Genomic DNA, 25,919 nt, shown 5'->3' on the forward strand with positions numbered 1-25,919 from the left:
TCTCTCTCTCTCTCTCTCTCTCTCTCTCTCTCTCTCTCTCTCTCTCTCTCTCTCTCTCTCTCTCTCTCTCTCTCTCTCTCTCTCTCTCTCTCTCTCTCTCTCTCTCCCTCTTCTTCTTTCCTCTCCTCCTCTCTCTCTTTCTCTCCCTCTCTCTCTCTCTCTCCTTCTCTCTCTTAACATATATAAAATTAGATTTTACATTCTCTTTCTTCCCCTCTCTCTCTCCCTCCCTCTCTCTCCCTCCTCTCCATCTCTCTCTTTTTCTCTCTCCTTCTCTCCCCCTCTCTCTCTATCTCTCTCTCTCTCTCTTTCTCTCCCTCTTCCTCTCTTTCTCCTCTTCTCTCCCTCTCTCTCTCTCTCTCCCTCCTTTCTCTCTCTCCTTCTCTCCCTTTTTTTCTCTCCTTCCCCTCTCACTCTTCCTCTTCTCTCTCTCTCCCCCTCTTTCTCCCCTTCCCCCCTCTTTGTCTTCCTCTCTCCCCCCGTTTCCTTTTCTCTCTCTCCCCCTCTCTCTTCTTATCTTTCTCTCTCTCCCCTGCCCCTCTTTCTCCCCCTCCCCTTTCTTTCTCTCTCCCTTTTCTCCCTCTCTCTGTTTCTCTCATTCTCTCTCCCCTATCCCTATGCCTCTCTCCCTCACTCTCTCCCTCTCTCTTTCTCTCTCACTTTCTCTCTCACTTTCTCTCCTTTCCTCTCTCCCTCCCCCCTCTCTCTCTTTCTCTCTGTCTCTCTCACTTTCTCTCCCTCTCTCTCTTCCTCTCTCTCTCTTACGCTCTTTCTCCCCTCCATTCTCTCTCCTCCTCCTCCTCCTCCTCTCTCTCTCTTTTTTCTATCTCTTCTTCTCCCCTATTTTTTTTCTCTTTTCTCTCTCCCTCCCTCTCTCTCTTATTTTGGAGAAAAGAGGAGGAGAGAGAGAGAGAAGAGAGATATAGAGTGAGAGAAGGTTAAGAGAGAAAGAGAAAAGAGAAAAAGGAAGGAAAGAAAGAGGAGAAAGAGAGAAAAGAGGAGAGAGAAAGAAGGGAAGGGGGAGAGAGAGAAAGAGAGAAAAGGGAAAAAGGAGAGAGAGAAAGAGAAAGAGAGAAGGGATGGAGAGAGAGAGAGATGAGGGAGAGGAGAGAGAGAAACAAAAGGGGAGAGAGAGGGAAAAGAGGGGGAGAGAGAGAGAGAGAGAGAGAGAGAGAAGGGGGAAGGGGGAGAGAGAAAGAGAGAGAGAGAGAAACCATAAAAACTGGTTTTCATAAAAACTATGGTTTCAGTTCAGTTTTTTATTTAAAAAAACTGGTTTATTTAAAACAGTTTCAGTTCAGTTTCAATTCAGTTCAGTGAAACCAGTTTTTTTGCACACCCCTACTTCCAGCAAAATCAATGTTAAGTGTAGAAACAATAGTAATACTGAGATAATTTGACTAAGCAAGAAAATCAAGATTTATTGTGTTAAGACTCTATTTTAGCTATCAATTCTGTTATCTATTGGTTATTAGACCAGGAAGGATTGAGTTCTACATATAAGGTTTATGTGGCCCATTTCATGTACAATATAAAACTTCTTTTATTTCATTGAATGAAAAAAATACACAATACCAATTTCAGTGTTAGTTGCAAAATCTCCTCTACCACGTTCATCTTCAATCTTCATCTTCTTCACTCTTGATCTCTGGTACCTAATATGGTATCAGAGCAAGACTCCAATCCAAAAGTAAATTCACCAGAAATCACATCTTCCAAAATCCTAACCATGACTAACAATCTTCCTCTTTTCACAAATAATTCTCAGAAGTTCATGCCGATCGGTGACAAGCTTGATGAAGCAAGCTTCTTTACTTGGGAACAACTTGCTTTATTCACAATAGGAGCCAATGATCATGAAGATCACCTTCAGAAAGAATTGGTCCCCTCCATGTTTGATTCTGAAACAGATCGTGCATCCAATACAGTTTCAAAGAGCTATAAGAAGTGGAAACAACGTGATAATCTTCTCACTACATGACTTCTTCAATCCATGGATGAATATTTCAAAACAAAAATGATTGGTTGCAAATTTGCTTATCAGATGTGGGAAAAAATTCAAGAGCACTTTGCAAAATTTTCGAAAATCAAAATCAAGCAATTGAGGACAGAATTGAAAAGCATCAAGAAAGGAGGAAGTTCAGCTAGTGAGTATCTCAAGAAAATTAGAAAAATTGCTGATTCTTTAGTTGCCATGGGTCATCATTTAACACTTGATGAGCACTTTGAAGTCATTACTGAGGGTTTAAATGAAGAATATAAAGTCTACATCTCGATAATGTCAAAATCAGACTCTATGAGTCTAATAGATCCTGAAGCATTACTGATCTCTCATGAAAGTATGTTGGAAAAATTCAAGAAACCTAATCTTGGAATCATACAATCAAACTTCACTCAAACCAGCTATCAATTCAACAATAGAGGAAATGGTAGAGGTTTTGTAGCAAGAAGAGGACGAGGAAGAACCTTTAGAGGTGGCAAATCGAATTGGAATTCCACAAATCGTCCTCAATGCCAGCTCTGTGAAAGATTTGGACACACTGCAGCTTCATGTTTTCATCGGTTTGACCAGAATTTTCACACAAATTCAAACAACAATTCCAATTTCTCATTCTCAGTAACACCACCACCAAACTCTTTTCAAAACCCGAGAGCCTATTTTACAATACCTAAATCTGATGTTGAAACCTCCTGGTTCCCAGACATGGGAGCCTCACATCATATCATCAATGATCAGACCAATCTTTACTCCTCTTTGGATTTTCAAGGGGCAGAACAGGTAGTGCTAGGTAATGGTTCTCAAACTCCTATTGCACACATTGGTCATTCCTATCTCATCTCTTTAGATAATAATCACAGATTTATTTTAAAACAACTACTTCATGCACCAGATATCTCTCATAATCTAATTAGTGTGCATCAATTCGCAGTTGACAACAATTGTTATTTTGAATTTCATCCTGATGCATGTTATGTAAAATCACAGGGCACCCACCAGATTCTGCTCCAAGGATCTCCTAAGCAAGGAGTGTATGAATTTGAGAGGGTAGCTATAACTAAATCATCTAAAATTCAATCCAATCCTCTTGCTTTTACTGCTATTTGTACTAATTTTCAGGTCTGGCATCAAAGATTGGGTCATTGTGTCCCTAAAATTGTATCTTCAGTACTTAATTCTTGTAATATTTCTTCGATTCATATGAATAAAAATGATATTAATCATTCATATCTATGCAAGTCTTGTTGTATGTCCAAAATGCACTCACTGCCTTTTAACACTGACAATTTTAAATTCAATCATCCATTAGAAATGGTCTACACTGATGTTTGGGGACCCTCATCAGTCATTTCTCATCATGGTTTCTCATATTATGTTTCATTTCTAGATGCATGCACAAGATATCTTTGCATCTACTTAATATCCTCAAAGTCACAAGTGTTCGCTGCTTTTCAGCAATACAAAAATCAGATAGAAAATTTTACTAGTTTAAGAATTAAACAATTACAATCTGATCATGGTCAAGAGTATATGTCTCATTCTTTTAAATCCTTTTTAGCAACAAATGGAATCATACATTGATTTTCATGTCCCTATTCTCATCAACAAAATGGTAGAGTTGAGAGGAAACATAGGCATTTCGTCGAAGTAGGCCTTTCATTATTAGCTACTGCATCCATGCCTCTTAAACACTGGGATGATGCATTTTTTGCTGCTGCATTCATTATAAATAGATTACCTTTCACTGTGACATCAAATAAATCACCATTTGAACTTTTACATAAACAAGTGCCAGATTACAGTTTTTTAAAGTGTTTGGATGTGGATGCTATCCTCTACTTACACCTTATAACTCTACTAAATTTCAATTTAAATCTGATTTATGTGTCTTTATTGGATATGCCCCACATCACAAGGGCTATAAGTGTATGAATTCTCAAGGTAAGATATTTATTACTCATCATGTGCTTTTTGATGAAACGATTTTTCCATATAGTTCTATGTTTTCAGCACAGTGCAACATGCCAGCCAGAAATCCTACTGTCACTTCTATATTGCCGGTTCCTATATTGACTACCACTACCGATTCTACACCTAATTCAGTTTCTCCTTCACTTATCACTCACACATCTACCACACCAATTCTTAGTACTGGCCCTCCAGCCTCCTCCTCAGATACAATAGCTAATTCCCCAACTCCAAATCCTATCTTCATAGGGGACATTGAAATTCCACCTCTGTCTGTTGCCAATTCCAACACCACCAATGTTCATCCTATGGTCACACGCTCAAAGACTGAGTCCTTAAAGCCTAAAGCTTTACAATCCACAGTGAAAGCTCCTCCTGATCTTCTCGATGAAATACCCCCCATTACTAAACTTGCTCTTACAACACCACATTGGACCAAAGCCATGGAGGAGGAGTTGGCTGTTTTGCATCGAAATCAAACTTGAACAATGGTTGAACCACCAAAAAATAGCAGAGTGATAGGTTGCCATTGGGTCTTTGCTATCAAACGACATTCCGATGGAATAATTCTCAAATATAAAGCACGACTAGTGGCCAAAGACCTTCATCAACGAGAAGGAATTGACTATGATCAAGTTTTCAGCCCTGTCATCAAGCCAGCAACTATTCGTATCATTTTAACACTTGCAATTTCTCAATCTTGGCCAATTCGACAATTCGATTTCAATAATGCTTTCCTTAATGGTGACCTTCAAGAAACTGTTTACATGCAGCAACCTCCCTCTTTTTCCCAAGGCTCCCCAAATCAGTTTTGCAAACTTTATAAGTTAATTTATGGTTTGAAACAGGCCCTCGAGCCTGGTTCACTAAATTGGCTTTCAGAATACCAGGTCAGATCCTTCTTTGTTCTTACGATTTACTAAAACTTCTACTATGTATGTTTTAGTGTATGTTGATGATATTCTTGTTACTTGTAATAGTGATTCTGAGATTATTAAACTTATATCCCAACTTAATTTCATTTTTGTTTTAAAGGACTTGAGAGAATTCAATTTCTTTTTAGGCATAGAAGCAACAAAAACAACATCAGGATCTCACATATTATCACAATCATAGTATATCAGAGACCTTTTAGTTAGATCTAAGATGCATGAATCTCATCCTATGCCTACTCCCATGATTACTAGTACTAAACTTTCAGCTCATGGCAGTGATGTATTTGATAATCCAACTCATTACAGATCAATTGTTGGAGCCCTTTAGTATGCCACTCTAACCAGGCCTGACATTGCCTATGCTGTGAATAAGGTTTCTCAGTATATGCATAAACCTCTTCTCCCACACTGGAAGTGTGTTAAGAGAATTTTGAGATATTTAGCAGGTACCATTGATCAAGGACTTTTCTTTTAATCTTGTACTGATTTGACTTTGTTTGCCTTTGCAGATTCAGATTGGGGCTCGGACGTTGATGACTGTCGATCCACAACTAGCTTCTGTGTCTATCTTGGCACCAATCTGTTCTCTTGGAAAAGTAGAAAGCAACATTATGTCAGCAAGTCCAGTGCTGAGGCTGAGTTCAGGAGCATTGCTGCAGCCGAAATAGATCTTCGGTGGATATTGAACTTGTTCACTGAACTTCGACTCCAATGTTCAAATACTCCTGTGATTTACAGTGATAACATCAGTGCTGTCTTGCTCACAGCCAATCCTATCCTCTATAACAAAACCAAACACTTTGACCTTGATTTCCATTCATTACGGGAGTGAGTAAATCGCAATCAGCTTGTCGTAGTTCACATCCCAGCCACAAACCAACTTGTAGATCTTTTAACCAAGCCTCTGTCTCTTCCCACCTTTGATCGTTTCAAGAACAAATTCAGAGTCTTGTCTAAAACGACCATGAGTTTGAGGGGGAGGGGGTGTTAAGTGTAGAAACAATAGTAATACTGAGATAACTTGACTAAGCTAGAAAATCAAGATTTATTCTGTTATCTATTGGTTATTGAGCCAGGAAGGATTGAGTTCTACATATAAGGTTTATGTGACCCATTTCATGTACAATATAAAACTTCTTCTATTTCATTGAATGAGAAAAATACACAATACCAATTTCAGTGTTATTTACAAAATCTCCTCTACCACGTTCATCTTCAATCTTCATCTTCTTCACTTTTGATCTCTGGTACCTAACAATCAGAATATTAGTGCTAGTTTGTATTGGTTTTTTGAGTAAAAAATATATTTTAAAAAAAATAAAATATTTTTATTTAATTTTGTATATATGTTCGTTGTGTTTTGTTCATAATGTTCAATCTTCTCTGGTTCTCATGACCAAACGCAGCGATAATGAGTAATGACTAAGAACACAAGCTGATGGAGGCAGCATCAGCAATTGATGGATGAAGTGCAGATGGAGCCCGGTGCAAAGAGTGTGGGTTAAGGATGCTAAGGAAGGAAGAGGGCTAAATGGCACTGTGGTGTTGACAATTTTAAAAACAAGACGGGTTGGCTTAGTAATTCTAATACAATAATCTCTCCGTGACATTACCAATAGTATTTCTACCAACTTGTGCCAACTCTTATTTATAACTGTGTTTAATGAAAGTGTTATTTATAACTATGTTTAATGAAAGTGTCTTTGTGAATGTGTCTAATAAAAATGTCTTTTTTATGACTGTATTTAATAGAAGTGTCTTTATAGATATATTTTCTGAATGTGTCATGTGTTTAAAATATAATAATTATTTATTATTGCAATAAGTTGACAGATAATACTTTGCTACCTATACTTTTTCTTTAATTATTCATTGTATTTCTCTGTCTCAACCATGATATTGAAATAAAAATTACTCTAAATCATTTTGGTATAAGCACTAAGCAGCCACCATAAAATAAATTATCAACTGTGGCAATTACGTATATGATTCCGTCATGTGATCAATAATTCAGTTTGTCGACTTTCTCAACTAAAAATTACAAAACTGTTCTCTTAGTATTAATATTCGGTTCCTTAGCACTTAGCAGCAAGATATAAGACCGACAGATCGATAGAGCTTTGGTCACGAGAAATGGAGGGAATAGAACACACAAGAGTGGAAGTGAATGGCATCAACATGCATGTTGCAGTAAAAGGGCAAGGCCCGGTGGTGCTCTTCCTCCACGGCTTCCCAGAGCTCTGGTACTCCTGGCGCCACCAGATTCTCGCTCTCAGCCACAAAGGGTACCGCTGCGTGGCCCCCGATCTCCGCGGCTTCGGAGACACCGATGCTCCTGCTTCCGTGGACAGTTATAATTGCGTCCACGTTGTGAGTGACCTTGTTGCACTTATTCAGTCTCTTCAAGTCGAGAAAGTGTTCTTAGTGGCTCATGATTGGGGTGCAATCATCGGTTGGTACCTCTGCTTGTTTCGTCCTGAACTAGTCAAAGCTTATGTATGCCTCAGTGTGCCTTTCTTCCGAAGAAACCCCACAGTTCCCACCGTTGACTCCATGCGTGCTCTCCATGGAGATGACTACTATATCTGCAGATTTCAGGCATCCTCTATCTCACTCTCTCACTCATATATATAACTTACTGTTTGCTCCATGCATTTATATATGATGGATCTGATATGTAGGAAGAAGGCAAAGTGGAAGCTGAGATGGCTCCTCTTGGGGCTGAGTATGTGATCAAGAACATGCTTACAAATCGCAGGATAGGTCCTCCAATATTTCCTAAGGGAGAGTATGGAACCGCTTTCAATCCTGATATGACAGAAGACTTGCCTTCCTGGCTCACTCAACAAGATCTTGCTTATTTTGTCTCCAAATTCGAAAAGACTGGTTTCACCGGAGGATTGAATTACTATAGGAATTTTAACAAGTAATTAAGTTCACTTGAATCTTGATATTGAAATATACAGAATAGTATATTCTCTTATTAAAGATAAGTTTTCAATTGTAAATTTGGTGCAGGAACTGGGAGCTGACGGCACCATGGAGTGGAGCGAAGATCAAAGTGCCGGTGAAATTCATAGCAGGTGAGTTGGACTCGGTATACACATCGTTAGGGATGAAAGATTATATTGAGAGTGGAGGTTTCAAGGAAGATGTGCCAGGCTTGGAGGAAGTCATTATTCAACCGGGAGTAGCCCACTTCAACAATCAGGAGACGCCACATGATATCACTAATCACATTTACAACTTCATTACCAAGTTCTGATTCTACTTAATTATTACCCACTACTATTTGGTTCTGTTTTAGCGTTTTACCATAGGAAGCCATATATATAAGAATAAGCCTACTCGTCCTGCTCTCTGGAATGAATGTATATCTCTCTTTATTTTTTATGTGCTAAAAGCAATTATTTACTAATCAGAAACATTAAAGGAAATGTAATGTAAGCTCAATATGAAGTGTACGTGAGTAAATTATAAGATTACTATGTGATGATATCAATGAGAAGAGAATCAAAACCAAAAATTCTTTGTTACTAATGATAAGTTTGACAAACAGCTAAATAAAATTAAACTCTTAAGAAAGCATTAAACGCAAATGAAGCTGTTATGCAGATTTTTTGCATAAATCGTCTATATAAATGATCGCCTATCAAAGGTTGTGAATTCTCAAGTCAAACACAATATCAATAGAAAATTTTAAGATAAGAAGGGAAAAAAGGAACTCAAAATGTAAAAGTAAAGGAAAGAAAAAAAAACGAAAAAAAAAAGGTACAAAATGTAAATGAAAGATATAAACGAGAATTGAAGGGAAAGGTATAAGATGTAAATAAAAGATTCAAAGGAAAGGTGAAAGGAATATTTGTTTTTTCATTTTGAATTCATTTGTGTCAGTGTGATATTAGGATGTTTATAGAAAATTTGTTCCACATTCTTGGACAGTTATAACTCTATTATGGGAAAGTACATAACTGAATAACTGTTTCTAAAATTAGCCCTAATAAAAATTTTTAAAGTTAATTCCGATCTGTACATGAAAGTTGGTCGACAATACAATATTTTTGGCACTTAGTAATATCGAAGTCTAAACTTGTTGAATACGACCTTGTCGAAAATATTATTTTTTGATATAACAAATGCCTTCTAAGTATTTATTTTTTTTACTAGAAGAAAAAAATATAAATACTTAATATTATTCCATATTTATAACGATCTCAATCTTCAACAGTTTCTTTTTTCTTCTTTTCTTCTTTTTTTTTTTTTAATTTGTCGAACTCATTCCACAAGTTAAGACAAATCGAAAAATTCTTGACAAACTAATTTCTTTTGAATTGAAAACTTGAAACCATGTGCGACCAAATTTACAAATTCATTTTCAAGTATAGAAGACACTTGTTTTTCATTTGTCTAAATCGAATTATGTAATCGCCGATTAAAGCTTATGGATATCGGCAAGTGCACCGGATCGTTCAAGTAATACTACGATGAGTGAGAATCGTTTTCACAAGGATTAAAAAATTGAGCACACAGGGGTAGATTAAATTCTTAATTAGATTAATAAAACCTGATTTTGAAGGGGGCAAGATTGTGTCTTACTGAGAGCTTGAGAACCTTGAATGCTTACGAACAGAGAGCTTAAATGTTGATTTGAGAGAGAAGATAGTGATGGTGAGAGTCAAGGACTTTAGAGTTGTTTATGCTTAATCAAACCTTGTTTACTTATGTTGAAGTTTCCAAAGATCTTTCACGATAAATATTTAGTAACTGATTTCCAATTCCTTGGTTCCTCAGTTTCTCAAACATTAATTAGTTGTCAGGTAATTAATCAAGAGACTAAGCACAAAAACTGATTTAGTTTTCTAATTAGATTTAAAAGTAGTCCTTAGGTCGAATTACATGTCACATATTCAAACTAGTCCTGTCCAGTTAAATCTTCAGAAGAAAAACACAATTTTCAAAAGTTGTTCTAATCCGAATTATATGTCACTTATTCAAAATTAAAGTGATTGAAAATCATGCATGTGTCGTATACTAATTGAACCACTATTCCTAGCCGAATGCAAATAGTCATGTGAAAGAGTTTTCAAACTTTAGTTCAAATATCAAAATTTTCAATTATAATAAAAGAATTCAAAAGAGATTAATATACCTTTCGATACCCACTAATCCGAATGAAGAACGAATAACTCAATCATGAAATAGATCAATACAAAACTTCAAAATAAAATAAACATAAATTAATACCCATAGAAAACACAGAGCTCCTAACCATTTGACAAAGGATTAATTACCGATGGAAAAGGAAAGAAAACACTGAAAAGAGATTACGGAAGAGATGGATGTCCCTCTTTATGACCTATGTTTACTTATTTATATCATAATTCTAGAATTCAAATTCAAACTAAACTAATCTTATCTTTCGGATAGGAAGATAAGCTAACTAATTACTGACTTATAAATTTAAAACAATAATTCAAATCAAATCTAACACTCGAATCTCTTATGTTTCTAGAAAGAATTAATAACTAATCTTCTAGAGTCTTCAATATTTTGGACGTAATTAAGGCTTCTAAGATTTGTAATTGCAATTTATATTAGATGAGTTTCGACAAAAGCTCAAAAATACCTTCCAGGAACATGTGAGGAGGCCACCAGGTGCAGGACATGGCTGCCGGGCGCAGGGCTTGGCCGCTGGGCGTGCTACATCGTGGAGGGGGAGTCCATCCGCTAGGCGTGCTTGCTTGCTCCATTTCCTTGTTCCTTAGGGCACACTTCTATTTCTTAGGCCATGCTTTTGCTGATTTTGAATTTTTCTTTTTATTCTTGATTGTTTTTTAGTCAAAGTCTCCTAAAAACACAAAAATATTATCCCAACTCCAAATATTTGATTATTTATTAAATTATATTAGAAAACATAAGAAATTTAATTAAATCCTAAAAAAATCAAATAAATAAAGAACTTTAAAAATCGCTTAAGATAACGTGTCATTACAACGACAAACTTAAACTTTGCTTATCCTTAAGCAAAAAAGAAAGATAAACGGAGTTTAGCTTAATGAGAAAGACTTGGAAAGCTTTAAAATTAAAAACAAAAGTGAGATTTATGATAATCCTTGTAGTTACATTCGACTTCTCTTATCCTTCATGAATCTTGTATATTTAGGATTTAGGAATTTTTGAAACAAAAATTTGAATTATTATGAGAATTCTTTTGAATTTATATGACTTGAAGGTAGTTTATTTCTTATTTGGATTAGGGAAAAGATCTTTCGCGGGCTTTTGACTTTTAGTGTTTTGTCACAAGGCAGCTCTTAACAACTTTCAATCGATAGTCCAGGGCAAGTTGGCCCAAGTTACCGGGTGAAAAGTACCCCTCTGATATAATTATCCAAGTCTTTCCTTGACACAGTCATACCACAAATATATACTAGCGTTTTGACCCAGACATCGATGCCCATAGCCTCTTTGAACTTCTTAATGTTTTATTTTAAGGCGACTCTTTATGTAGACTTTCAAATGATAATCCTGATCTAGTTGGCCCAAGTTATCGAGTGATAAAGCACCCATCGGATCTACTAGCCTAAATCTATCCTTAAAACATAAATATCACAGGCACATAACTGGGTCCTAATCATTGGTGCTCAGATCCTCAGAACTTTTTATTTCTTTGATCTTTCCAGACTTTTTTTTTTCAACTACTTCAAGGAATTGATGGTCGAATCCTCATAATACTTCTTTAAATTTCTATTCTTGAAGATTCCTTTTCTGTTTCCTCAAGATTTCAAACATTTCATATTTCTTCAAATATAACCACATATACTTAAGCACCTCTACTATTTGCTTTTAATTATTTAATTCAATCCTTTCATCAAAATATCCTCCATAAAAATAGTTACTGGAGGAACAAGCATTTAAATTTGAAGTTTAAGATAAGAAAAGAAAGAAAGAATATATTATGTATGCAGGAAAGGAAAAATTAAATAAAAGAGAAAAACAAGAAAAATTAAAATAGAAAGGATGAAAGTAAAGAAGAAAGAAAATAGCTAACCACTAGTAGAGAGAATTTATCTTATTCTGATCTTACCCAAGTCTATTCAGTTATTATCACTGCTTCTTGTGCCGGACCTTTATGATCCATGGTGTTACCAACACCAAATTAAAGGTTTGTACCAAACTTAGAAATTTACGTTAAAATTAAAGATTGATAGAATAATGGGTGTAAATTATGGACAAAGGCATATGTGCATGAAAAAGAAAAGGATAAGATGAAACCTTAATCAACGTGATTTTAAATGAGGGGTATTTAATTTGAAAACAACTAGCATCCGTTAAGGACACCGGGCGTCCTTGCATGCATGCTCCCCTGGGAGCTTCATTAATCCTATACGCGAGGCATATTAAAGCTCATTTTGAATTGTTTGACTTTACACAAATCGCATATTAAAGCTCATTTTGAATTGTTTGACTTTACACAAATCACATAGACCAGTTGTCATATCTCCTCTAAAAAATTATTCATTGAATTTTGTTTCTAATTTGACCCAAAAGTGAATAGAATTTGGTGGGAAAGTAGAAAACCATGTAAAAGCATGCTTGGTCAATGAAGAAGAAAAAAAATTTTAATTTAAGATATATATTCATTAGTAGAAATTTGACCAATTTCAAAAGTATACCTTGTTATGTGTTCCAATGTTGATTCATCGCCTTCTCAAAAGTGCCTTGGGAGGTTTCCATGCTTTAGGCAATTTTGCTTCTTGAACAAAATTAGAAAATGGTGACACAAAATGAAGTTGTTTGGCAGGATTCAACATGAAAATCATTCCTTTAATTTTCAATACTTGAATAACAACTTCTTCCATATTGTGTTGCCCCCACGCATTATTTTTGACATTTTAAGGTAGAGTGGTTGTTTGTCGAACTATTAGATCATCCATATTGTGTTGAATATTTTCAGTCATACTCATTTTCACCACCTCATTCAATCTTTGTGACAACATATTTTTCAAATCATTATAACTTTTTCTTATTTCTTTTCGGATCATTGTGATAAAAGAGTTATCCATATTTAATGATTCGGAAATATCATGATCATTATCTATGATAATAATTTTTTTTAAATCTCAAACTTCAAAGAATTTTAGAAAAAACTTTCTCTTTTTTAAAATTTGATCAACTTTTAAGAGTTTTAAAGTTGAACAAAAGATAATTTTTTTAATTTTACAGAATTTTAAAGTTGAATGAGGTTTTGTTTTTTTTTTTTTCTATTGATACTTTTCTATACGATTTGTTTATGCAGATTTTTTGCATAAGTCATCAATGTAAATGATCGACTATCAAATGTTGTGGGTTCTTAAACTAAAGAAAATATCAATAGAAAATTTTAAGATAAAAAGAAGGGAAAAAGAAGGAATTGAAATGTAAAAAGTAAACGAAGGAAAAGAAACCAAAAGAAAAAGTACAAGATATAAATAAAAGATATGAATGACAACTTTAGGAAATGTACAAGATGTAAATGAAAGACTGAAAGAAACGGTGGAAGAAATATTTGATTTTTCTTTGTGAATCTGTTTGCGTCAGTGTGATATTAGAATATTTAGAGTATTTTGCCAAATAATTATGACTTTTTATTTTGATCCTAAATCTCTTATTTATAGAGAATTTAAATAATTAAAAATTATAATTATATCTAATAACTTCCAGCTTGTAGAAGACTTGTTCCACACACTTGAACAGTTGTAACTCCATTATAGAAAAGTATTGTAACTGAGTACGTAACCATTTCTAAAGTTGGCTTCAATAACCGCTTCTAAAGTTGATTTCGGTCTGTACATAGAAGTTAATTGACAATGCAATATTTTTGTCAAAGAGTTCAATAATATCTTGTCAAAAATATTATTTTTTTAATATAACACAAGCCAGTTGATTATACTATAAAATGACAGATTCACTTAAAACAAATATAAGTCAACAATTGCTAATAAAAAAAAATCGGTTTTAAGTTCGTTGCTGAAACGGATGAAGACAAGAAATTTGAAAAGAAGGGTCAGATCACAGAAGATTTTCCCATCTTTGAAAGAAAAAAAAATTAAGAAAATCTATTTCAAAACACCGCATCTTTCAAGGGATAGGTGCCAAAGTAGTAGGCTTGTTAAGAATCTAGCAGCAAGAGTGGGATCTATAAGACTATAATTGCTGCAGTGACCAATCAGATTGCTATAGCTCTGTTTCGTAGGTGCTGAAAGAAAAACTAGGGGTGAACGCGATAGGATCGAATTAAATTGAATATGATCAAAACTTTAAATCGATCTGCACTAAAATCATCTTATCGGATCTAATATTTGTATTTTTTAAGCATAGATTCAATCCGATTTTTAAAAAGTTAATTTTTATTTAAAAATTAATAAAATTCATTATTTTTTACTTTTTTTAAACATGTTTACTCTTAAAATATTATTAAATATACTTTTTTAAATAATAAAAATAAAATAATATAACATATATGATAATTATTAGTTGAAATAAAACATAAAAAATATTTACTTATTTATTTTTTGCAAATATGCAGATACCTACCTGAAATCTGCAATCCAATTCTATTAGTGTGCGAATCGGATCTGATCCGATAGCTTTCCGATCTCAATATCCACAATTTTTCGAATCGAAATTGATTAAACACCACAGATATGCGAATCAGACACCCCTAAAAACACCTTCTCCAAGGTAGCAATGGCCATTATTAGAATATTATTGTTGTTAGGTTTTAGTTAGTAATTAGTAGTTGAAAGTTAGACTATATTTATGAAAGTAGTTGTACATTTTGCTATAAATAGCTAGCTAGTTCATTGTACGTAACAACACAGATAGATATACATAATAATTTTCTCATTTTCTCTTGATCTTAACATAGTTTCATAAGCATAGGTTCTTATGTTTTTTCTAATGGGTGTTTCTGCCATTAAACTCATGATTTCTTCCTTCCCAACAGTGTTTTCGCTCTTTTTCGATCCCTTTTCCGACTCCGTTTTGAATTGTTGATCACACCCTTTGATTCTTTACATTGCTCTAAGTTCAACGGACCAAACCTTGCCATCATCCTATTTCTAACACGCTGCCACGCGCCGCCTTCATTCTCCATACTGCCTCCATTGTTCATATTTTCCCAGCTAAGTTTTCCACTAATTTTGTGGTCCTTCTGTCATCTTCTTCAGTCACTGTTGAGTTCATCAGCATCTTCACGTCGTTTCGAGTTGAAAGACCGAACTCCCGTTGGAAACAACGTCTTTATGCACCCGCAGGCGCTCTCTATAGATCGTTGCCTACTCTCATTTCCTCAATATCTAGATCGTTTCTTAGCCGTCTGATCGGCCTGAGATCAACAGCCCAGCATATGAACCACATGCTGCTCTGACCTATTTCAGATCCACGCATTGACTCGAACTGGCCTGTGTTGACCCATGTCATCTCACCTTACTGACTCAACGCTGATGAGGATTCAACTACCTATCTCGTGCCGCCACATGTCACTCGCATGTTGACGTGACTTCTGATGTGGCACGCTAGTGGGACCTTTCCAAATATTTTTTGGTGAGGTCTTTCCATTTTTGCACTCAGTTTTCTCATTTTCTCCTCCGATCTTTCTGTTTCTTCAAAGTCTTTGTCGTGGTTTTATTTGCTCTCATGGAAAAACCAAATATTTTTCAGCCTATTCTTGTCATTCTTAATGGTTCTAACTATAGCCATTAGGTTGAAGCCATGAAAGGTTTTCTCAAAGGATGCAAATTATAGAGCTATGTGACTGGTGATATTGTTTGTCCTATTAAATTGGTTGTCACTGCAACGGACAAATCCAAGGATGCCACTTCCAAATCTCAAGATGATGTCAATCAAGACTTAGCTGAGAAATTAGAAGATTGGGATAGTAAAAATCATCAGATTATCACTTGGTTTCAGAATACTTCCATCCCAGGTATCCATCTATAATTTGGACATTTTGAAACGGTTAAAAAGGTATGGAATCATCTAGCCAAATGTTATACCATTTCTGATCTCTCACATCAATATCAACTTCTCAAGGAGCTTCACAGCCTTAAACAAGACTAGGGACAAGCTGTTTATGATTTTCTTTCTCAAATGCAAATCATTTGGGATCAACTGACTTTTTGTGAACCTGTTCTTAAAAGTGCAAATATTGCCAAGTTATATGAGGATTATCGTAACTGAACACACCTTATTCAGTTTCTCATGGCACTTACTGATGACTATGAGCCAGTAAGAGCCTCTCTTCTCCATCAGAGTCCCTTGCCTAGTATTGAAGATACTCTCCCCTACCTGAAGTTTGAAGAAACGCGTCTAGGGCTTACTCGATCCAGAACTGAGAATGTCTTTGCAATTGCTGACAAAAAGACAAAATTTTGTCGACATTGTAACCGTTCTGGTCATCTCTTTCCTGATTGTCCCTTTGTTGAATGTCGAAAATGTAAGCAAAAAGGTCATATAGCCTCCAACTGTTCCACCATATTTTGACACTACTGCAACCAATTCGGCTACTTAATTACCTCTTGTGCTACTCATCCACCATGTCCAGATCCAAATAAGCATCATCTCGTTCTAAGTCAGTGCCTGTTTCTCTTGTTGTTGCTAATGTCTCTACCTCATCCACTTCTGCTAGTCCATTGCCTAGCTATTTCTTCATCAGATGTTGAATCATGTCTTAAACAACTTCCCTCGTTCTCTAGTAATACTTCTTCTACTTTATCCACTGATCCAGGTAATTTTAAATGGTATTTTGATTCTGATTAATTACTTTAATCACATGTCTCCTTTACGTCATCTTTTCTCCTCTTTCTCTACCACTACTTCAACCCTTTCTATCCACACCGTTGATGGATATCTTATGCATGTGAAGCATAAGGGTTCCATATCCCAGCCAAACCTAAAGCTTCTTGATACTTATTTTATTCTTCAATTACATTTCACTTTAATTTCTGTCGGCCAATTAGTTGAGCTAGGTTTTGATGTCAATTTTTCTATTTCTGGTTATCGTGTGCAGGATCGTCGGGTGGAATAGATCATCGAAACTGGATGTAAGGTTGGAAGACATTTTGAGCTAAGGAATCTTCATGTTTGATGAGTTTGGAAAACTCCAAATTAATATGATGATCAAACATTGTTAAAAATTATTATTAGGATTTATTAATTTGATTTTGATTCAAAATTATGTGCTTAATAATTTCTGTTTTGTGTGCAGATTTTGATCATTGGGCTTAATGAAACTTAAAGCCCAAATGTGCTAAGGAAGTAGTATTCAGCCTTGTACAAAATTCTAATTAATGAATGGCTGAGTTATTACTATGAGTTGGACCAGAAAATCTTTAAGCAAGCCCAATTCAACCTTTGTTGCAAGACCAACAAAGCCTGGTCCGAAAATTGAAAGGGGAAAGAAAGCAAAAGTTTCATGCTTTCCACGGATGCCTTCCCCTCTTTAATGGAATTCAAATTCATTTAACTTGGTTTAATTGCATTGGTAACATGAAAGAGAAAATGCAATTGATTTGATGGTATTAATTGATTTCACACGTTACAAGTCATGGGGATGGGGGGAGGGAAGTGGATAATTAACTCATTTTAATTTCTTTCTTCACTCTCATTAAAAGCTTTTTCACTCTTCTCTCTCTTCTCTCTCTAGTTTCGGTCACTTCACTGACAGTGAAGAAGCTTGTAGAAGCAAGCTATCAGAGGAAGAAGAACAGAAGCTATGAAGAAGCAAGAGGCCAAGGTGATGATGGTCCTTGCAAAAGGAAGATCTACAGTATGGCATGGCTAGGATTTTTGCCACTAAAGGCAAGGATTGAAGAAGATTCAAGATCTCCATGCCTAAAAATGGTAGCAATCCATTTTGGTCAGAGAAGAAGATCTCTTAGGTGAGGCTCGTTTTTACTTTTTGTTCATCCATCACATAAGGTATCTACTGTAGCTACGTGGAGGAGGAAGCAAAAGTGAAGCAGATGGAACTGTCAAGGATCAAGGGTTCATCAAGGGTCAGAAATCCTTCTTGGAGACTAAGTCAAGATGGAAGGCTCAGATTGATGAAGCTTGATGAGAAGGGATGAGAGAGAGGTAATTGCATGTTGGTTTTGCTTTCGGTTCCCTCTCTCTCTTCTCTCTGTCCGAACCGGTTTTGAATGTTGAAGAAGAAGAAGTTGGCTCGGTCGAACCGTTTCAACCTTGGAAGCTTCCCCCTCTATAATAAGGGTGAACGGCCAAGGCTTGAGACAAGGAGAGTAAGCACATAGTTCTCATAGCTACCCAAGCTAACAGAAGTTCTTCTCCTTCAATGTGTTTTATTTTGTATTTTTTTTTAGTTTTGTTTGTCTGAGTCTCATGGTGAAAAAGGCAAACAGTGTGAGGTTTGTAAGAAAAAGCCAATGAGAGGAAAAAGACAAAGTGTACAAAATTAAAGAAAAAGCCATAGATGTCCTAGAGGTCCTTTGTACATCTGTGTTGTGTATCATGATTCTGTGGGAATCCCCTTCCAAGTTGGGTTAGCACTTAGCAGTTAAAAATTTGGTAGGTGACCAAGTCAAGTTCAATTTTGGGGATAGATTTTAGACTTATCCCGGATAGGAAGGGTAGTTCCTAGGGAGAATTGGTATCTGTAATCTGTATGATTATAATAAAATTTTATCATTGTTGTGATGGAGATTGGATGTAGGCTGCATTGCACTTAGCAGCTGAACCAGGATACTTCTTGGTGTGATTCTCTCTCTCTCTTCTACTCCATTTCTGTTTCTGTTGCATAGGAGACAAAATTAAAAAATATCTCTTGACTGGTTACGAGACAAAAAGAAAATGTCTCTTGACTAGTTACAAGACAAAGAAGAAAAATCTCCTGAAGCTATTTAAAAGGGCAGAAAGTAACGCTCAGCAAAAATGGGTTAAGATTCAACCCCCCTTCTCTTAGCCACTGATTACCATCAATGTTCCATCTACCATAAATCTTTGTGATATTTCTTCCCCATCTACCCTTCATTTGTGGCATCATCGTCTTGCTCATAGTTCCTTAGGAAAATTATGTCCCCTTATAGCTAAGGAGTCTTAGGGTCAGTCAATAATGAGTCTTTTGATTGTATTTCTTGTCAAACAGCAAAATAACCAGCTTTATCTTTTCCTAATAGTTCCTCTCTTGCATGTTCTTCTTTTGATCTTATACACTATGATATTTGGGGTCCTGCTCCCACACCTTTAATGGGTAGAGCTCGATATTTTGTGATTTTTATTGATGATTATTCACGTTTTACTTGGGTCTATTTGATGTCCAATAGACATGAGTTACCTCAAATTTATATCAACTTTTCCACAATGATTAAAACATAATTTTCTAAAGTCATTAAAGTATTTTGGCGTGATAATGCTATGGAATACCGTGACTCAAAATTTTTGAACTTCCTTGATGAACATGGTACTTTGTCAGAGTTTTCTTATCCCAGTACCTCTCTACAAAATGGAAGAGCAGAACGCAAATGCCATCATATTCTAGATTCTAGTCGTGCTATGCTTCTTTCCTCTTTGTGTCCTAAACGTGTTTGGGGTGAAGCCGTTCTTATTGTTGTTCACATTATCAATTGTCTTCCTTCCTCTGTTCTTGATAATATTACTCTTTTTACGCATCTTTCTCATAGGTCTCCAGACTATAGCTCTCTTCGCATCTTCGGTTGTGTTTTTTTTCCTTCTTCAGCCTCGTGAACATAATAAACTCAAACCTCGATCTTGTTTGTGTTATTTTCTTGGTTATGGTACTGAACACAGAGATTATCATTGCTGGGATCCTATCTCTCAATGTATTCGTATATCTCGTCATAGTATTTTTTGGGAGCATCACATGTTTTCTAAATTTTCCTTTTTTAAGTCTATTCCTTCCACTCAATCACCACTCTTTATTATATTGATTTGTTTCCTAGTGATACGAATGTAAATATTGTGTCAAGTTCTCCTCCTGAGATAACTACTTATGTGCCTTCTCCTGTTATCGATGATCCAAGGCCGAACGATGATCCTGCTTTTGTGGGTCTTCCTTCTTCATCCACTCGCATTTCTAGGGTAAGAAATCCACCACCGCATCTTCTTGATTATCATTGTTTTGCTACTATCATTCACCATCATGAACCCATGTCATACAAAGAAGCCTCTATAAATTCAAATTGGCAGCAAGCAATGCAGGAAGAAATTCAGGCATTAGACAAAGTACACACTTAGAATTTGGTTGATCCTCCTTCTAATCAGGAAGCTACAAGAAGCAGATGAGTTTACAAGATTAACACTCGCTCTAATGGCTCTACTGATAGGTATAAAGCTCGATTAGTTGCTCAAGGATGTACCCAAGAGTATGGTATTGAGTATGAAGAGACTTTTGCTTTTGTTGCTCGCCTTACATATGTTCGACCTCTTCTTGCTATTGCTGCAGTCCGCAAATGATCTTTCAGTCAGATGGATGTGAAAATTACTTTTCTTAATGGTGATTTGAAAAAGAAAGTCTACATGAAACCTCCTTTAGGATATTCTTGCTCTCCTAACAAAGTTTGTCTTCCTCGTAAGTCACTTTATGGTCTTAAGCAAGCACCTCGAGAATGGTTTGAAAAGTTTAGCAACACTATCTCCAATCTCGATTTCTCTTGCAGTCTTTATGATTTTGATGGCATAATTGATCTTAAGGCCAGCCTCCACCACCACTTTGAGATAAAAGATCTTGGATCTCTTAGTTATTTTCTTGGTCTTAAAGTCATCTCGTCAAATGATGGCATTTGTCTTTCTCAAGCAAAGTATGCATCTGATCTTTAGGGCAGGACTTACTGATAGTCGTACGAATTCTACTCCACTTGATCCTAATGTTTGTCTCACTCCTATGGATGGCAATTCTTTGGATACTCCCACTCTTTATCGACAATAAGTTGGTGGTCTTGTTTACCTGACTGTTACTCGACTTGATGTTGCCTATCCTGTTCATATTGTTAGTCAGTTCTTATCAGCACCTCGCACTACTCATTATGCTATTGTTCTACGAATCTTTCACTACATCATGGGTACTATGTTTCAGGATCTTCATTTTTCAACTCAGTCTTTTTTGACTCTTCATGCATATTCTGATGCTGATTGGGTTGGTGATCTCACTGATCGACGTTCTACTAATCGCTATTGTTTGTTTCTTGGTGATTTTCTTATCTCCTGGCATGCCAAGAAACAAACTTTTACCGCTCAATCAAGCACCGAAGCAGAATACCATGTTCTGGCTGACACTTCTGCTGAAGTAGTTGTGATTTGTTGGCTTCTTGAAGATTTGGGGGTCCCTCAAACTTCTCCCACTGATATCTGTTGTGATAATAGAAGTGTCATTTAGATTGTCCATAATAATGTATGCCATGAGCGCACCAAACACATTGAGAATGATTGTCACTTTGTACGACAACGTCTCTTCATTGGTGTTATTCGTCTATTATATGGGATATGGATCAAATAGATGATATTTTACCAAATCTCATCATCCTACTCACTGTCGAAATCTAGTGTCCAAACTCAAAATGGTCTCCTTAGCTCCCACTTGATTTTGAGAAGGGATATTAGAGTATTATTGTTGTTAGCTTTTAGTTAGTAGTTAGTAGTTGAGAATTAGACTGTAGTTATGAAAGTAGTTGTACATTTTGCTATTAATAGCTAACTCAAAATGGTATGTAACTATTGGTAAAAAAAATGGATATTTTCAACTTTTAGTAGTTTCGACCATAAAAGTGGTATTTTGACTGCAGAAGCAGAAATGGGCAAGTCGAAGTCGACGAAAGATGAGACAAAGAATGTCGAAGTCGAAGGGTAGTTAGTGACCTTTCTTGGACATCAAGACTTACTATTCGACCTTCAAAGCTGAAGAAGAGAACATGGGAGCGAAATTTAAGGAGCAAGTTAGGACTTGAAAATCAAAGGAGACGTGGGTGTCAAAACTTGGGGACAAAAATTCTTCATATGGTCAAGGTAAGGTCGTGGCTGAGGAAAAGGAGAAAATAGGATCATGAACAACATGATACATGATCAGTCAATGTTATAGTCTATAAATAGTAGAAACTTAGAAGAGTTCGGGGCTTCAATCCAAAACACTAGACTACTAGAGCATCACGTAAACTCATAAAATTTTCAGTTTCTGCGACGCAACGGAAGAATATGGAGTGCAAGTGCATGTGAGTGTTAGAAGTCAACCTTTAATTCGCTTTGTTTTGTTTATTTTATTTATTGTTGTTTATTTTCTTTATATTATGTTACTGCTTTATTTTAATCGATACTTTACACTTTTATTGTCTATTCTATTTTATTATCTATTCGTTAGCTTTGCGTCATCATTTATCATAAATTTACCACTAGCAATATCGACATAAATTATTTTGACACCAATTAAGTAATTTCTGGATCGAACTCACTCTTTTTCAGAAAAATTGTATCTGCTCCCCAATACTTAAGATTTTGATACAAGCTCGTTTTGACACTACCTATCGAAATCGACCAAAAAAAACGAGGGAAACAGTAACAACACAAATAGATATACATAATATTTCCTCAGTTTCTCTTGATGTTAACAGCCATTGTTTTTTAATCTTCAATTACCATCACAATTAGTCATGATTGGTAATAAACAAACATCACCGTCTGAATTTTTTGGAACACCGACAAATCAGATACGGGAAGCATATTTGTTAAGAATCACATCAACTCTGAGCTTGTTAATTCATAATGGATTTTAAAGCAATATTCAATGTGAGAAGAGCTTACAAGAAACCAATATATCTATAATATGGCTCGAGCTTATTAGCAACATTGCAGATCTTAGTTTCTTAAAAGTAAAGCTCAGTCTGTCATGTCTTGTTTCCATTCCTACATATTTTTTACGTTGTGTTTAATATGTTGGTTCAGTTTGGTGTAATGACTAATGAAGCACCTCTTTTCGTACTGCATTAAATAGCTGGTAGTGATCTGCAACCCACTTACAATATATAATATTATTTCCCTCCACTAATCTGCTTCCATTGAGGAGCACCCTTTTATTGATTCACCTTTCGAAGATTCCAAACTACAAGTTCCTTTACATAAAAGTTAAATGGTGTATATCATTATACAAGGCATAAGCTAATTAACAAATTACAGAATAGAAATGCTATATAAGTCACAATATAATATTGATTCATTATAATTCGATTGTAATTTCTCTCATTATGATTATTTATAAATTATAAGGTAATAAATCATTTGAAACAACGGTATCTCATATGGTAAGTCACTTATAAAAGAAATATTCAAATTTTCGAATTATATTATTTTTATTTTTAATATTCAAAATACACTCCTAGTACAAGAACAAATACAATGCTCTATTTAAAGAATGAAAAGGAAATAAATAAGAGTTGATGGCCGGCTTCGATCCATTATAACACCAGTAAACACCTCCACTGAAGAGATGCCGTACAATGATATTCTGTGTTGCATATGACCGCAGCAAGGACGGACGACACTCTCCATTGAACGAGATATGAATATTCCAAATTCTGAAAATAAATAAATAAGCTGGATAAAGAATGTAGTGTCCCATTTCCATCGTAGGAGCCACTACCCATTGCCGAACCAACTCTCTTTCTCTCCATTTAAATTCATTCATTCTTCATCCCATCCATACACAAAACAAAACAAACATGGAAACCATACAGCACAGAACGGTGCCAGTGAATGGCATCAACATGCACGTTGCAGAGAAAGGAGAAGGCCCAGTGCTGCTCTTCCTCCACGGCTTCCCCGAGCTATGGTACACTTGGCGCCACCAGATTCTGGCTCTCTCCTCCAAGGGATACCGCTGCGTGGCGCCAGATCTCCGTGGCTACGGGGACACCGATGTTCCAGAGTCGGTGAGCAGCTACACTTGCTTCCACATAGTGGGAGACATTGTTGCCCTCATCGACTCACTTGGAGTGGATCAAGTGTTCCTGGTGGCTCATGATTGGGGCGCCATGATTGGTTGGTTCCTCTGCATGTTCCGCCCGGAGAGAATCAAAGCATATGTATGCCTCAGCGTGCCTCTCCTGCGAAGACACCCTACCATAAAAACCGTTGATGGGATGCGTTTCTTGTATGGTGATGACTACTACATTTGCAGGTTTCAGGAACCGGGAGAAATCGAAGGTCAGATAGCTCAAGTTGGAACACTCAATGCCATGAAGAATATCCTCACAACCCGCAAGACTGGGCCTCCCATCCTTCCCAAGGGACAGTTTGGAAATGGAGTCAATGAATCTACCCCTGAGACCTTGCCTTCTTGGCTCACTCAGGACGATCTCGATTATTTTGTCTCCAAATTCGAGAAAACTGGCTTCACCGGTGGCTTGAACTACTACAGAAATTTGAACTTGTGAGTGTGTGTGTGTGTGTGTGAATTAATTGATTAATAATTGTAGTTAATTAATTTGTGAATGTGCAGGAACTGGGAGTTGACGGCACCATGGAGTGGAGCGAAGATCAAAGTGCCGGTGAAATTCATAACAGGTGATATGGACATGGTGTACACGTCGCTAGGGATGAAAGATTATATCGAGAGTGGGCTTTTCAAGGAAGAGGTGCCGAATTTGGAGGAAGTCATTATTCAAGAAGGTGTAGCTCACTTCAACAATCAAGAGGCAGCAGAGGATGTCACTAATCACATTTACACCTTCATTACTAAGTTCTAATAATATCATCATCAAATGAAAGCCTTGCTATGAGCCTATGTCTACTTGGCGTTACGTTCCTTCTGTTTCAAATAAGTTAGAGCTCACTGCTCACTGCTCTTTTTGTTTCACTTGTACTCCATGCAAGTCTTAGAGCAAACCTCCTTTTTTTTCATTTTTATAATAAGCTAAACTTGTCGTAACAATAATTCATTGCATCTCTTCTTCATTCTCTGTTTTCGGTTTATACTATGCGTTTTTGCCGCCTTGTTCTCTCCTTGATATCTCAAACAAAGTCTGCCACGTAATACCAAGGGAAAAAGTTTGTCATCATCATCACATAAAACGCCACCTACATAACGACACCCAACTCCAATGATGTCTACATCCTAAAATCCAAATGGCCATTAGAATTTAAATTCATTAGAGATATAAATTAAGATTAACTTAACCAAATTGGTAGTTAATTAGAAATTAGAGATTTAAAGAGATTACTGTTGAGGCTGTTGCGAATATCTTCTTCCTAGTACCTGGATGGGCTCTAAATGTGACAAATTTTCCATGTTTTGTTGTTGGAAGGGGACCACAACAGAACAGACCAGACCCTAAGTCAAGATAGCTTATCGGGTTGGTAGGCGGATACATATATTGTCCTTCTGTATCACATGCCATAACAGAAAGTAGCTAATGGTCCTTCCTTATTAATTGAAATCTTGATTCTTGAACATATCATAAAAGAAATTGAAGACTAATTGAGGTGATTTCGTCAATTCATTTCAGCACCGACCCGACACTAGTAGGTAAGAGAGAGAAAAATTGTACTAAATTTTTTTATTATTCTTTTTTTTTTTGTACATATTTTTTTATTATTCTTTAACGTATAGAAGATTCTCTTTTTTTCATTTTTTATCGATATCTTTTATTACTAAAAGTAAAAAGTGTTTACAAAAATGATATATATAACATTTCTCTTTCTAAATATAGTTTAAATTAGGAAAATATTATTTTAACAATTAGTAACTGGCAGATAAATTATTCAATTTACCCTTTGTTGTTAAATACTAGAAAACTTAACTCAGTTATCAATTGTTAAGTGTCAAGCTACTTTTAGTTGTTGAAATAACATTTTTTTTTCTTTAAATTATACCCCCACAATCATTTTAATTTAGAATATTTAAAATTAAATAGACTTGTTTTGCGCATATTTGTAATACGATTTTTATTTTACAGTCATCTGATAAAAAATTAAAAATATCTCTCTAAACATACTTGGATGTATTCAAATATTATTGT

At 35.8% G+C, this 25,919-nt stretch overlaps 2 protein-coding genes and 1 long non-coding RNA gene across 4 annotated transcripts; all 3 read left to right on the forward strand.

Annotated features, from left to right (window-relative positions):
- On the forward strand, positions 6,979-8,402 carry LOC107645926 (epoxide hydrolase A). Its single transcript, XM_016350081.2, has 3 exons — positions 6,979-7,500; positions 7,584-7,828; positions 7,921-8,402. The coding sequence occupies exons 1-3, from the start codon at positions 7,036-7,038 to the stop codon at positions 8,165-8,167; spliced, it is 957 nt and encodes a 318-aa protein (XP_016205567.1). The 5' UTR covers positions 6,979-7,035; the 3' UTR covers positions 8,168-8,402.
- On the forward strand, positions 14,785-17,930 carry LOC110263167. Of its 2 annotated transcripts, none has more exons than XR_002348323.1 (2): positions 14,785-16,669; positions 16,952-17,930. It is a non-coding gene; the product is annotated as an uncharacterized LOC110263167 (long non-coding RNA). The 2 variants fall into 2 exon arrangements; XR_002348324.1 differs by having other exon boundaries at positions 14,785-15,868.
- Positions 23,331-24,852, forward strand: LOC107645929 (epoxide hydrolase A-like). The gene is made up of 2 exons (XM_016350085.2): positions 23,331-24,331; positions 24,401-24,852. The coding sequence occupies exons 1-2, from the start codon at positions 23,622-23,624 to the stop codon at positions 24,645-24,647; spliced, it is 957 nt and encodes a 318-aa protein (XP_016205571.1). The 5' UTR covers positions 23,331-23,621; the 3' UTR covers positions 24,648-24,852.

Source organism: Arachis ipaensis, chromosome B06 (assembly GCF_000816755.2).
Source record: "Arachis ipaensis cultivar K30076 chromosome B06, Araip1.1, whole genome shotgun sequence".
Classification (NCBI taxonomy): Eukaryota; Viridiplantae; Streptophyta; class Magnoliopsida; order Fabales; family Fabaceae; genus Arachis; species Arachis ipaensis.

What these genes read in the sequence shown, in the direction of transcription:
- LOC107645926 (XM_016350081.2), top strand. Translation starts at nt 7,036, where the DNA reads ATGGAGGGAATAGAACACACAAGAGTGGAAGTGAATGGCATCAACATG. An exon ending in ACTATATCTGCAGATTTCAG is followed by an intron (nt 7,501 to 7,583) that starts GCATCCTCTATC and finishes TCTGATATGTAG; the next exon opens with GAAGAAGGCAAAGTGGAAGC. An exon ending in TACTATAGGAATTTTAACAA is followed by an intron (nt 7,829 to 7,920) that starts GTAATTAAGTTC and finishes AATTTGGTGCAG; the next exon opens with GAACTGGGAGCTGACGGCAC.
- LOC107645929 (XM_016350085.2), top strand. Translation starts at nt 23,622, where the DNA reads ATGGAAACCATACAGCACAGAACGGTGCCAGTGAATGGCATCAACATG. An exon ending in TACTACAGAAATTTGAACTT is followed by an intron (nt 24,332 to 24,400) that starts GTGAGTGTGTGT and finishes GTGAATGTGCAG; the next exon opens with GAACTGGGAGTTGACGGCAC.